Source organism: Lepidochelys olivacea (assembly GCF_965140295.1).
Source record: "Lepidochelys olivacea isolate rLepOli2 genome assembly, chromosome: 2".
In the NCBI taxonomy this organism is placed as follows: Eukaryota; Metazoa; Chordata; order Testudines; family Cheloniidae; genus Lepidochelys; species Lepidochelys olivacea.
In genome coordinates, this window is record NC_140412.1 from 201,185,529 (window position 1) to 201,199,964 (window position 14,436).

The following is a 14,436-nucleotide window of genomic DNA, read 5'->3' on the forward strand; positions in this document are numbered from 1 at the left end:
TACACAAATGCAAGAAGCCTGGGAAACAAGCAGGGAGAACTGGAAGCCCCTGGCACAGTCACGGAATTATGATGTGATTGGAATAACAGAGACTTGGTGGGATAACTCACATGACTGGAGTACTGTCATGGATGGATATAAACTGTTCAGGAAGGACAGGCAGGGCAGAAAAGGTGGGGGAGTTGCATTGTACGTAAGGGAGCAATATGACTGCTCAGAGCTCAAGTATGAAACTGCAGAAAAACCTGAGTGTCTCTGGATTAAGTTTAGAAGCATGAGCAACAAGGGTGATTTCGTGGTGGGAGTCTGCTATAGACCACCGGACCAGAGGGATGAGGTGGACGAAGCTTTCTTCCGGCAACTCACGGAAGTTACTAGATCGCAGGCCCTGGTTCTCATAGGAGACTTCAATCACCCTGATATCTGCTGGGAGAGCAATACAGTGATGCACAGACAATCCAGGAAGTTTTTGGAAAGTGTAGGGGACAATTTCCTGGTGCAAGTGCTGGAGGAACCAACTAGGGGCAGAGCTGCTCTTGACCTGCTGCTCACGAACAGGGAAGAATTAGTAGGGGAAGCTAAAGTGGATGGGAACCTGGGAGGCAGTGACCACGAGATGGTAGAGTTCAGGATTCCGACAAAGGGAAGAAAGGAGAGCAGCAGAATACGGACCCTGGATTTCAGAAAAGCAGACTGACTCCCTCAGGGAACTGATGGGCAGGATCCCCTGGGAGAACAACATGAGGAGGAAAGGAGTCCAGAAGAGAGCTGGCTGTATTTTAAAGAATCCTTATTGATGTTACAGGGACAAACCATCCCGATGTGTAGAAAGAATAGTAAATATGGCAGGTGACCAGCTTGGCTTAACAGTGAAATCCTTGCTGATCTTAAACACAAAAAAGAAGCTTACAAGAAGTGGAAGATTGGACAAATGACCAGGAAGGAGTATAAAATATTGCTCAGGCATGCAGAAGTGAAATCAGGAAGGCCAAATCACACCTGGAGCTGCAGCTAGCAAGAGATGTTACGAGTAACAAGAAGGGTTTCTTCAGGTATGTTAGCAACAAGAAGAAAGTCAAGGAAAAAGTGTGGGCCCCTTACTGAACGAAGGAGGCAACCTAGTGACAGAGGATGTGGAAAAAGCTAATGTACTCAATGCTTTTTTTGCCTCTGTCTTCACGAACAAGGCTGGCCAGCACAGCATGGGGAGGAGGTGACCAGCCTTCTGTCGAGAAAGAAGTGGTTCGGGACTATTTAGAAAAGCTGGACAAGCACAAGTCCATGGGGCTGGATGCCCTGCATCCAAGAGCGCTAAAGGAGTTGGCGGGTGTGATTGCAGAGCCATTGGCCATTATCTTTGAAAACTCATGGCAATCGGGGGAAGTCCCGGACGACTGGAAAAAGGCTAATGTAGTGCCCATCTTCTAAAAAGGGAAGAAGGAGAATCCTGGGAACTACAGGCCAGTCAGCCTCACCTCAGTCCCTGGAAAAATCATGGAGCAGGTCCTCAAGGAATCAATTCTGAAGCACTTAGACGAGAAGAAAGTGATCAGGAACAGTCAGCATGGATTCACCAAGGGCAAGTCATGCCTGACTAATCTAATTGCCTTCTATGATGAGTTAACTGGCTCTGTGGATGAGGGGAAAGCGGTGGACATGTTGTTCCTTGACTTTAGCAAAGCTTTTGACACTGTCTCCCACAGTATTCTTGCCAGCAAGTTAAAGTAGTATGGGCTGGTAGAATGGACTATAAGGTGAATAGAAAGTTGGCTAGATTGTCAGGCTCAACGGGTAGTGATCAATGGCTCCATGTCTAGTTGGCAGCTGGTATCAAGTGGAGTGTCCCACGGGTCAGTCCTGGGGCTGGTTTTGTTCAATATCTTCATAAATGATCTGGAGGATGGTGGGGATTGCACCCTCAGCAAGTTTGCAGATGACACTAAACTGGGAGGAGACGTAGATATGATGCTGGAGGGTAGGGATAGGATACAGAGGGACCTACACAAATTAGAGGACTGGGCCAAAAGAAATCTGATGAGGTTCAACAAGGACAAGTGCAGAGTCCGGACGGAAGCATCCCATGCACTGCTACAGACTAGGGACCGAATGGCTCGGCAGCAGTTCTGCAGAAAAGGACCCAGAGGTTACAGTGGACGAGAAGCTGGATATGAGTCAACAGTGTGCCCTTGTTGCCAAGAAGGCCAATGGCATTTTGGGATGTATAAGAAGGGGTATTGCCAGCAGATCGAGGGACGTGATCGTTCCGCTCTATTCGACATTGGTGAGGCCTCATCTGGAGTACTGTGTCCAGTTTTGGGCCCCACACTACAAAAAGGAAGTGGAAAAATTGGAAAGAGTCCAGCGGAGGGCAACAAAAATGATTAGGGGACTGGAACACATGACTATGAGGAGAGGCTGAGGGAATGGGATTGTTTAGTCTGCGGAATAGAAGAATGAGGGGGGATTTGATAGCTGCTTTCAACTACCTGAAAGGGGGTTCCAAAGAGGATGGATCTAGACTATTCTCAGTGGTAGCTGATGATAGAATGAGGAGTAATGGTCTCAAGTTGCAGTGGGGGAGGTTTAGGTTGGATATTAGGAAAAACTTTTTCACAAGGAGGGTGGTGAAACACTGGAATGCGTTACCTAGGGAGGTGGTGGAATCTCCTTCCTTAGGAATTTTTAAGGTCAGGCTTGACAAAGCCCTGGCTGGGATGATTTAGTTGGGGATTGGTCCTGCTTTGAGCAAGGGGTCGGACTAGATGACCTCCTGAGGTCCCTTCCAACCCTGATATTCTATGATTCCATGTTAAACTGAAGCTACTGAAGTTAGACCATTTTTAAAATCAGCAAGTCCAGACAACTTTCAACTAAGAGTTTTAAAGTGCTGGATGAGGAGCTTGCTGGACCATTAATGTTGATTTTCAAGTCTTGGAACACTCAGGAAGTTCCAGAAGACTGGAAGAAAGCTAATATTGTGCCATTTTTTAAAATGAGTGAACAGGATGACCAAGATAATTACAGGCCTGTATGCCTGACATCGATCCCAGGAAAAATAATGGGACCTGATTAATAAAGAACTAAAAGAGGGTAATGTAATTAATATAAATCAACATGGGTTTATGAAAAATAGATCACTGATAACTTTTGCAGATGACAAAACTGGGGGAAATGGTAAATAACAAAGAGGTCACTGATTCAGAGCGATCTAGATCACTTGGTAAACTGGTCACAAGCCAACAATATGCATTTCAATAGGGCTAAATGTAAATATCTAGGAACAAAGAATCTAGGCTATACTTACACAATTGGAGACTCTAACCTGGGAAGCAGTGACTCTGAAAAAGATTTGGGGGCAGTGGTTGATAATCAGTTGAACATGGGCTCCCAATATGACACTGTGAACAAAAGAGCTAACAAGATCCTGAGATGCATAAACGGGAAACTTGAGTAGGAGCAGAAAAGTTAATTTATCTCTATTCTTGGCACTGGTATAACTGCTGCTGGAATACAATGTCTAGTTCTGGCGACCACAATTCAAGAAGGCTGTGGATAAATTGGAGAGGGTTCAGAGAACAGCCATGAGAACAATGAAAGGATTACCAAATATGCCTTATAGTGCTGACTCAAAGATCTCAATCTATTTAGATTAAACAAAAAGAAGGTTGGGGGGTGACTTGATTACAGTCTATAAGTATCTACACAGGGAACAAATATTTAATAATGGGTTCTTTAAGCTAGCAAAGAAATGTATAACCGTCCAACAGCTGGAAGCTAGACAAATTCAAACTGGAAATAAGGCATAAACTTAACAGGTGAGTAAGTAATCACTGGAACAATTTAGTAAGAGTCCTAGTGGACTCTCCATCACTGACAATTTTTCAGTCAAGACTGGATATTTTTCTAAACCATGTGCACTCGAATTATTTTGGGGAAGTTCTATGACGTATTATACAAGAGGTCAGACTAGATAATCATAATGGTCCCCTCTGGCCTTGGAATCTATGAAGGTTTAAAGTAGATATACATTTTAATAAGTACACATTTAGGGTTTTAACTCAATTGTTTTGAAATAGAAAGCATTTATCCAGTAGGCTGCATAGCAAGTTAGTTTAAAGCACAGCCCATAAAATACTGGAAAGCTTAAAAAATGATGACAAGGGAAAACAGAAAAAGGACAGGAGACAAAATGTATAGGAAAATGAAGGGATTGTGACATGCACAAGCACAGTTGTCATAAGGGGTCACTGCAGAGTGGGGAAAATTAAGGGATACTGAACCGATTTAAATGGGAAATTGTTGAGCACTGGTTCCCAAACTGTGGTCCACAGAGAGTCAGCTCGTGACTGTGCTGGATGGCTCCTCCTTGTTTCCAGTTACTAAATTCAAATGGAAAAAGGCTAAAAATACAATACTTTCCTAATATTACTTTTCCATGTAAGCAACGGCTGTACTTGCCACAGAGATGTTATTCTATTGCCAGGTGGAGAGGGAGGTGGTCTACATGATCAGGAATAGGTAAGAGATGTTCCATGAGACACTATCCTACTAAGAGAAGGTCCAAACTATGTAAAAATTAGAGAAGGTAGGATTTCATTTTTATTTATCTATATATATGTTGTATAGTAAAACAATCTTAAATTTAACGTATGAGAAGTTTGAGCACTTCCCTAGCTTGTTACAATATCTATTGCAGGCAGCATCACCAGCAATTAAGATATATCTTTGGGGAAAAAATATAGCCTAATTGTAGAGATACACCCTCCACCCCCACCTTTGCCTTTTTTTTTTTTTAAGTATTAAAACCTTTTAATGCAATCTTAAAAGTGTTTAGGCCTCTAAAATACAGAGATCCATATTCTCTCTGTTCTACTTACAGTAACTTGCCTTGATAGTAATGCAGTCTGCACAATGATCAAGGGCCCAAAAGAAACTTTTAGTTGTTGGTATTGACAAGGCAATACACCAGATTCTTCATGAGGTACTGTTCTTTGTAAATGGTAATGGCACACTTTCCCCTCCCCGCAACCCCTCCAACTTGGCTTCTGCTACTACCCATGACATTTGGTATATTACACACACGTAGGGCATGATCCAAAGTTTATTACTGTGAGTGGGATTCTTTCCCTACGACTGAACCAAAGCCCACTGAATACAGAATACACTAATACCTACTAAAGCACGGAACTTAGGTTTCGTATACTCCTAAATCCACCTTTACAGGATCTCTGAAATCCATTGCTTATTTGTCTAATGTGTATATGCAAAAGCTTATCTATATCCACGTTCTCACCAGCACAGTTCTCACCAACATAAAAAGAACTTTTGCCCTGGGTAAGGACTGCTGGGTAGATCACACCATAACATCATTCCATGTAAAAAAATCTAATAAAATTTTAAATTTGTAAGTGCTCACAGGCAGTAATCACACAAAATAACTCATTTTAAATTTCTTGTTGCTAAAATAGCCAAAGGCCACAGTAGTCTATATACTGTGGAATTTCAATTTTGAAAGCAATTTTCTGTACTTCTGTGACTCAAAGCTATCTGAAATCACTAGCTCCTATTGGTCTCAGATTTTCATATGCACAAAACTACTGACTACATTTCAGTTTTTGAAAGAAATGTTTCAAGTTGCCACAGTGATTGTCTGCTAATTATCCAGGCACATATATATGTCAGTAACATGTTTCTTTAAAACAAGCAGATTTTCACAAATATGCTATATAAGTACTAAGTAAGTTTAAATAAGTTTAGGCTTACAAATAACGAAGTAGTCTTAGCAATTTGGGTGGTACTGCTCCTCCTTCTGAATTAATACTGAGACTCTACCCTACCATAGCATAAAAGGGTACTACTGTACTGGAGGGTCTTTGGATGTGACATAAAAATCAAGGTCCTGACTATCTGTGGTCAACCAAAGATCCCCTGGCATTTCACATATAAATAGGGCTGTCCTATTCCCCACAGATACTAGCCAAATTCCAATTCAGGTAATTTTAGCCTAATGTATCACTATATTTTCAGCTGGATAAAGTATTCTACACTTTGTGATCCAAAGCTATTTGATATGGCTCTCATGCCTTGTTAAGCAATTGACAAGTGTCACTTCACACCTGGCTGCATTTGAATCAGGGGGCGTGTGAAGGGGGGTATTAGAAAAAATAAGAACAGATTTGTACACACATCTATGGCCCAATCTTGCCTTGTGTGTATGTAAAATTCCCATTGAAAAATCAATGGGAGTGTACCTGCATGTGGACTGGAGCCATAATTCGTACAAACAGTTTATTTAAGAAACCTTCTGAGACCTATTTGGAGGAAAATTGATATCTATATCCTATTCAATATTTATCTTTAGCACATGTTCTGTAAGAATGAGCTGAGTTTCTGCAAGAAATCAAGTACTTTAGGATAAGAAATACTCTATTACAACTTATCTTTCTTCCGTCATATTGAGGAATCATCCCTGGTTGGTATATTGATTTCATAATGTTTAAATATAATAGAAAATAAGTAAAGTTTAAGAAAAAAAACACTAGACTATGTCACCACTGCATAAAACTAAATGAAGAGATTTCTTATGGACTATAAAAATACATTTGCCAATAGTATTGTTACTAAATGATTATCTATCAAGATCACAACATGAAATAATGCTATCTCAAAAACTACATTGAAGGACCAGACACTAAGTTCTTTCATTTTGCAAGACAGATTGAAATCCAATACATGGAGGCAATGATACTTTGTCATTAGTCCAACAAATTCAGAGAACAGTAAATCCCCAGTTCACACATTTTCTGTACGAGTTGCTAAAAGAGGTTTCCACTAAGCGCATTAGGGATGACTTTACACTTGCTTTAAAAAAATATTATATATAGCAGTACCTAGTATACTAAAATGATTGCTTTGTTATAAGAGAAAGGATTCAGAAAACTAAAAAAAAGGTGTCTGTTGTAAAAACTGCAGACTTTTAGATTCAGTTCAAAGTTCTTTCTTCATTTATGCATTTTTGTACAGACTGGAATTTTATATTTACCTCAGCAAATCAGCCCACTAATAAGCATCAGTCATCAACACCTAAGTAAAGGCCTGCCATTTGAAACAGCTTTGATGTGACTGAAGACTCACAGTCATAAGCGTGCAAGAACAGCTTAGTTATTAAAATGTTTTATCTAGCAAAGCAATGTTCATCCTAATTGAGTGAAATACTCTTTTAACACTATTATTGCAAGCCCACTTCCCTGCACAGTGCTTTCATATGTAACTACCTGAATTACATCCTGAGATCCAGCACAACTATATCAAATCTTCTTATAACATTTTCTTACACATATACTTTTGTCAAGCGACCAAAACAATAAAGCCGACTGTCATTTTTACTACCAGTTCCTTAGTTAATTTGATATTGAAATGTACTGGGATTCATTATAAAAACTGCATGCCATCAGCTACTTCTCTCAAACTTTCTTTTTACAACACGATAGAATGGACCTTTCCCCATGCAATGCTGGAAATCAGTTGGCAGAATTGGATTAGAACTATTCATCTGCATTTAGTTTAACTTCCCATTGCAAGAGGTACTATTGCAGGGGCTCCTTTATGTACTGCTGCACAACTCTGGCATAATTCCAATATGACCAATATGTCAAGCTGCCAGATAAGAATTCTGGGGCAGCCATCTGAAAACTACTTCACAAAATGTGAGCTACAAGGTAACAGAGTTTTCTTTGCCTACATCAGTACTAATTTTAAAGCAAGTTTTAACTCACTATAAACAAACATAACTGACAGAAAGGCAAAGCATAAAGTCATAAAAAATTTTTGATAGCCAACTCCACTTCATTAAATTTCCTCTGAATGTCATAACCAATGGCCAGACAAAAAGATCAAGATCTGCAATGTCTGTACTTAACATTTTTCTCAAAGTTATCAATTTGTAAGGAAAAGAGTCACACTAATAACTGTCACCAAAAAGATATTTTCCAGGATTATAAACAAAATGCTACTGATCTGACTTATATCCTATAGCTAATAACTTTGCCTACATTTCATTAGTGCTGTATTTTTAACAAACTTCTCCTGATCACCACCACTATCATTTAAGTGATAACAAACATTTGCATCTACAAACAACGGTATTTATGTCCTTTATGTCAAAAATCATTAAACTAAGTATTCACCTCCAAGGAAAAACTGAAAAATTACCTCTGGTCCTCTATGTAATTTCCATATGCATTTCAAATTAATAAAATCCATGTAAACTTACCTACAGTTTGGAGGAGGGTCTAATGTAATTTCTGCAAGTTCTTTCTGAATTCTTAAGAAAAAAGAAACAGAAGTTATATACAGAAGTATAAAGACAACACTTTCTTAAATGGATTTCCTCCAACTTTATGAAAAATATCTACTGTAGTTAATACTACAATATATAGTTAGTTCTCATCTGTAATTGAAAGTTGATGTCAAAGTTTCATGAAACTGCTTAACAAAATATTTGACAAATTCAGGCTGCAATGTCTTATTTTTATTTTTTGGGTTTTTTTAAGTTTTCAATTTTAAGTTCACCCAGTCCTGTTGGCCTTTTATATGTTTGAACCCAACCAAATGTTCATAAACACTTTTTTGCGTGTGGCACACAATCTAGTCAGACTCGGCTCGTACATCTTATTTAAAAATTATTACCAGTGTTTTGTCAGGAAGGATGCCGCATGTACCAGCCTCATGAAAGAGCCAGATTATGTCCTCCTGTGGACAGGCCTATTATGGTAAGGCAATGCATACACTGAAAAAACTGACCATATTTTGAAAAATTAAGGGTTGAAAGATACAGACTTCATAGGCTGATTTTCATATGTTTGAGTACCCAGCATCTCTGAAAAGAGACTCAGATAACCCAAGAATTGTGAGAATTCCACACATCTCGGCACATCGTAGGGAGGGCTAGACCCATATGTCATGTCCCAGAACCATTGCACAGCTATCCTCTATGGCATTAGATTTCCTCATCCTCCCCACCTGTGCTGGGCCAAACCATCCCTCTTCCCCCAAAGGAATTTAAAAGCATAAAGCAGGAGTTTACACATCAGTTTAGGAATCACCACCAGTTTATGTAAGAAAATTCCTATAGATCTGGCAGGGCAGCATGCCATCCATAGAGGCTCTCCAGACCACACACCCTGTAAACCTAGTCACATCCATCCAAAACCTGACGACAAAGGCGTTCACACCACATCCTGGAGAGTTTTCTGCAGCATCAAGGGGAAAAAAGGAATAATTCAAAATTGCTGAATGCTCTCCCCCCCTTCGAGAGATCTGGGCTAAAGAAGCAGGTATCCATTGCTTTTATCACCTCAATGAAGAAAATTAGAGTGGCCAAATTACCTTTCCCCAGGATACATGCTAAATCTTAGCGATAGAGCTCAAGCGTGGCCTAAGACACATGTGTATCTTGTGTGTAGAATGTGTGGTGGTGGTTTATAACAAGCATGAGTAAAGAAACCTATTTCCCCAAGGCAAACATTCAGGTATATTAGAGCACTTAAGATAAAAATAAGCAATTTATCTGAATTCTAAACATAATATTAAGGTCTAAATGCAGTCCTGGATGTGGAAGATAATCTCAAAGCCCCAGATTCTTAAAGGTATTTAGGCATTGGTGCACTCATCACCACAACTCCTAGGAGCTTTAGTAGCATAAATCTCATTTTCAAACTACACGAGTCTAAATTCCATCAACAGTCAGTGTCTATATCCCTTTTGAAAATGAGATTGAGATTTCTAAAACAGTTAGGCAACGCTCAGCACAGCAATGACTAAATACCTTTTTAAAACTGGGCCAAAACCACTATCAATACTCCCCTTGTTCCATTAAGAATGCATTTTGTGATTCGTTTGTTTGTAGCCTAAGAAAGTAAACGAACCAGCCAAAAATAAAATGCTACCTCCTATATTAGTCCTAGTCTCATACCTTGGGGAAGATGTGCACACATGTGTGTGTATGAGGTTGGGGGGAAATTTACAAGATACTTCTGCACAGGGAGAGAAATTAAATATGTTTGATGATTCCAACTGCTAGAGAAGGCAAATACTTCACTATATTGTATATTTCAGTAGAAGGTATCTCAATGAAAAACCACGAATTAATTTTTCTTAACTGATATTTGGGAAAAGGTAATTCGAGAAATGCTAAAAATATCCACTAAAAAAAAGAAAATATGACAAGTTTAAGTGGCTCAACATACCAAACACTACCATTTTTTTTAAAAAAGTATTTGCCGGACATCTCTCCCCTTCTTCCCCCCACCTTTAAGTGTACTTGTTTTACCTTTATCCCCTCAAAAAAAGTTCCATATTTAAAATATCCTTTTTCCAGTTCAAAAATTATATAAAATGCAAATTTTTTAAGCAAAATGGGAAATTCCCTCATTTAGATCATGTGAACACTTAAGGAACATAGAAATCTCTTTCAGTTTTGTGGTCTATGGATTTTTCTCTCTGGCAAGTTGTACAGAATGGTTCTGAAAATGCACCACTTCTGGGACTACACTGCGGGGGGAGGGGGGGCGGGGAGATGAACGACGACTATTTTTTGGCCCGAGGGCCACATCTAAGAATAGAAATTGTATGGCAGGTCATGAACCCTCACAAAATTGGGGTTGAGGTGTGGGAGGGGGTCAGGGCTCTGGCTGAGGGTGCGAGCTCTGGGGTGGGGCCAGAAATGAGGAGTTCAGAGTGTGGAAGGAGGCTCTGGGCTGGGGGTGCAGGAGGGTGCTCTGGGCTGGGACAGAGGGCTTCGGAGGGTGGGAAAGGGATCAGGGCTGGGGCTGCAGACTCTGGGGTGGGGAGGAGAGATTTGGGGTGTAGGAGAGTGCTCCAGGCTGCGATTAAGGGTTTTGGAAAGCAGGAGGGGGATCAGTGGTGGGGTAGGGAGTTGGGGCATGAGGGGAGGCTCAGAGTGCATGCTCCTGGCAGCGCTTACCTCAAGCAGCTCCCAGAAGCAGCAGCATGTCCTTTCTGACTCCTATGCGGAGGTGCGGCCAGGCGGTTCTGCACGCTGCCCTGTCCAAAGGCCCACTCACGCAGCTCCCATTGGCCACAATTCTTGGCCACCAGGAGCTGCGGGGGCAGCACTTGGGGCAGGGACAACATGCAGAGTGGAGCACCCTGGCTGCTCTTACGCGTAGGAGATGGAGGGGGGCCATGCTGTTGCTTCTGGGAGCTATATGGAGCAGCCCCTGATCCTGCTGGAGCACCAGAGTGGGGCAAGCCCCAGACACCACTCCTCAGCGGGAGCTCAAGGGCCAGATTAAAACGGCTGGCAGGCCGTAGTTTGCCCACCCTTGGGCTAGAGCCTCACTTTGAACACATATATACAGCAGCTGACACTTCATCATATCATAAGGAGCATGAAACATCAAGAAGAGAATGAGAACGGACATTGCCCCATGTCCTAAACCACAAGTCTTCCATTTTCAGTATCCTTCCACATCTAAACTCCTCTCCCTTCTTTCCAGAAGGGAGAGGGGAAGTTGTGGATGTCTCTCCTGCCCTCACCTCATATCAGGCCCTAGTACAATGATTAGGGTCTTCAGGTTGATGTACATAGATCTGATTCTTTAAAAGATGCAGTAGGATATACACAGGAATATTTGTCCATAATTGTATTAACTGCTATTTGTTTTGCTTTTTCTGGCCCCTAGACGATAAGCAGAAGCAAGAATTTCATTAGGGATGAGGTGGAGGGAAGAAGTCATAGTACCATGCACCTCTAGCCACAAAAATAAAACTGCATGCCACTTTGTATTTAAGTCCTGAACATGGGTTACTGTAGCAAGTGGTTGAAACATGAATACCGACTGCATTTGTATTTTATTGTTGAAATTGCATGTAAATGAGCAGATCGTGTCCCAAGAGTCCCTATACCGACTGTCTTCTCCATGTAGATCTCCTTTGCTAAACACCAGCCGTGACAGTGCTGCCACTGCCCTGCTGACCGTCTCCCTGGTGAGCGCCTTTCACAAACAGGCAATGAAGGGGAGACACACAATTCCTTGTTCAGGAAAAATCCCAGGGAGTTAGTAAAGGATATACAGACTCTAGCGGTATAATCTATTCTGCAGGGACCCTTCAATGGTGGGGAACCCTAGTAGCATGGCTTCAGTGGAGCTATACCACCTGGGCGTGTAGTGGATAATCCAGAGACAGCAGAGAGGCACAGGAACCAACACACAGATTGCTCAAGCCTCTGAAGGATCCCTCAGAAACCACATGGTTTCCTTCCTCCCCTTTGGCAACTATCCCCATGGATTTTGTTGCCAACAGATTTTCTGCCCAAATGTATTTATATTTAGCAATGCCAGCCTATAGAATAAAAAATGAAATTAGTACTATTATGTTACTACTTGACTGGTGAGAGAGAAGCATGCTCCAATAGTCAGAATCCAGGACTGGGCACCAGGAACACTCAATTTGCAAATGTCACACTGATGCTCCTTTTATGGTCTTAGACAATTCAACCTCTCTCTCCATGCTCCCCCATTTTACAGATGGGGGAAAATACTTATCTACCCTGAAAGGATCAGCTAATCTAGGACAAGCTTTTTCAAAATGAAAAGTGCCATCAAATATTATTAATAAATATGAGGCTGTGGGGAACTACTGCTGTAAGACTAGCAAGATTGCTTGCTGTCACTTGTAAAGTAAGGACTCTGTAGCATTTTTATGAGGAAAAGATTGAGGACTGAATACTCTAGAGGCACTCAGGTCTTACTATTTATTGGCATGCAGTCACTTTTCCTAGAAACTCATTTTGTTGCTTCCATTTTTCTGGGCTTTGTGCCTCCCTTCACATAAACATTAGGCAACCCAAAAACCCAGACTGGAGAAAATTTAGACCACATTTTAAAACAGGGCAAACCCTATTATGTATTTCACTCTTTCAAAAGTTGTGACAGAACAGGGTCCTTGGAAATTGAACTAAGAACAACAGTTTAAGGAGAACAGAATATATTAGGCACACTTATAAATGCCAACTTTAAAAAAAGTCATGAGTTGTTTTCCTTTTTCAGTATTTTGTCGGTCACTTGTGGCTTGTCAAGTACAATATTTGTTGCCAAATTTATTTAAAATACTATTCTATTATGGCACCCCTCTCTGTTATTTAGAAAGGTTATGGATAGCCCACTTCTCTATGGTTGTATTTCAACAAACAAGATATCCATGACTTAGTTTATGTTCCTAATGTTTTAATATCTTTCCAGGAGCAAAAGGCTACATAACTCAGTTTCATAAATTCACAGTTCAACACAAAAATTTGCAGACCAAAGACAAAATGACAGGTTTTAAACTAGCAACCTCAAGAGCCCAGCAGAATAATATTTTTATCTGTTAAGCTATTATGCTAACCAAGAACGGATACACTTGTCTCAATCCAAAGGTCGTGCTAAGATTTGCTATTTAAGATATAAGATGCCTCTCTTTTTAAGGACAGCAACTCAATTTCAGGTCTGAACTGTAATTATGATATGCAGTGAGTTTTTCAATCTTGACACGTTAGGTAAGTAAGGTTACTATTTAAGGTGACACACCTTGAGTAAGGCAAATCGAAGGAATGGTACACAATATGACATTTACTGTAAGCTATTACCTGTGTAGCAACTAACACTAGAAGTATTCACATTGAGGGACACAGCAATATGAAAGGTCGCAATAGCATTCTGCCTTTTTGATGCCATCTAAATCAGTACTTCCACTGATGCGAAAAGCAGAAAGCCTATATTTTTTTAAACAAAATCAGGCCTTAGTTACTGGTTAACATTCGGTCTAAGGAGGCAAAAGGCTACTTGAAATAAAACTCTGTTCTATCCAGGTACTTCTATCACACTAATAGCTATGGTTTCTGGGCATCTTAAGATGCCTTATCAGCTGACCCATATATCCCTAACTTATCACTCTTCTACTGGAACCACACAAAGAAACCCACTAAATTGGGGTGAGGAGAAAAGAGAGAAAGAAGGAAAAACAGAAATACAAGTCAACACAAAATGACGACAGAAGAAAACTCATCGAAGTAAGATGAGCATCCTATGACTGCAACATTTGCAATAAAATTAACCACCAAAAACTAAATTAAAAGAACATCGATAATGCTATACAAACTACAAAACTCAGGAATACAGGGAAGCACAAAATGCTTCACACTTCCCTCAAAATCAAGCCATTTTAGGGAGCATTAAATTGCTGAGATAGCACCCTACAGAGTATATATATTATAGAACACCTTGGAGCACATTTCACACGTAATTGAACATTTCCTTCTATTGATTTATATAAAACTAATATTGCTGAAGTGACGTTTATAAGTAAAATAAGTAAAATTTTAGAGTCAAATTTATAACCACAAGAAAATTCGTATTACAATTCTTTAGATTT

At 40.3% G+C, this 14,436-nt stretch overlaps 1 protein-coding gene across 2 annotated transcripts in view; it reads right to left on the minus strand.

Annotated features, from left to right (window-relative positions):
- Positions 1–14,436, minus strand: part of LOC311516006 (ubiquitin-conjugating enzyme E2 E2) — a 335,700-nt gene that overhangs the window by 311,453 nt on the left and 9,811 nt on the right. The window contains exon 3 of one of the 2 annotated variants that reach the window (XM_084619606.1): positions 8,273–8,323. The exons of the other annotated variant lie outside the window; for it this stretch is intronic. Within the exon in view, the coding sequence (XP_084475732.1) occupies positions 8,273–8,323 (51 nt within the window). The remainder of the gene's footprint in view (positions 1–8,272; positions 8,324–14,436) is intronic. 2 annotated transcript variants of the gene reach the window in all.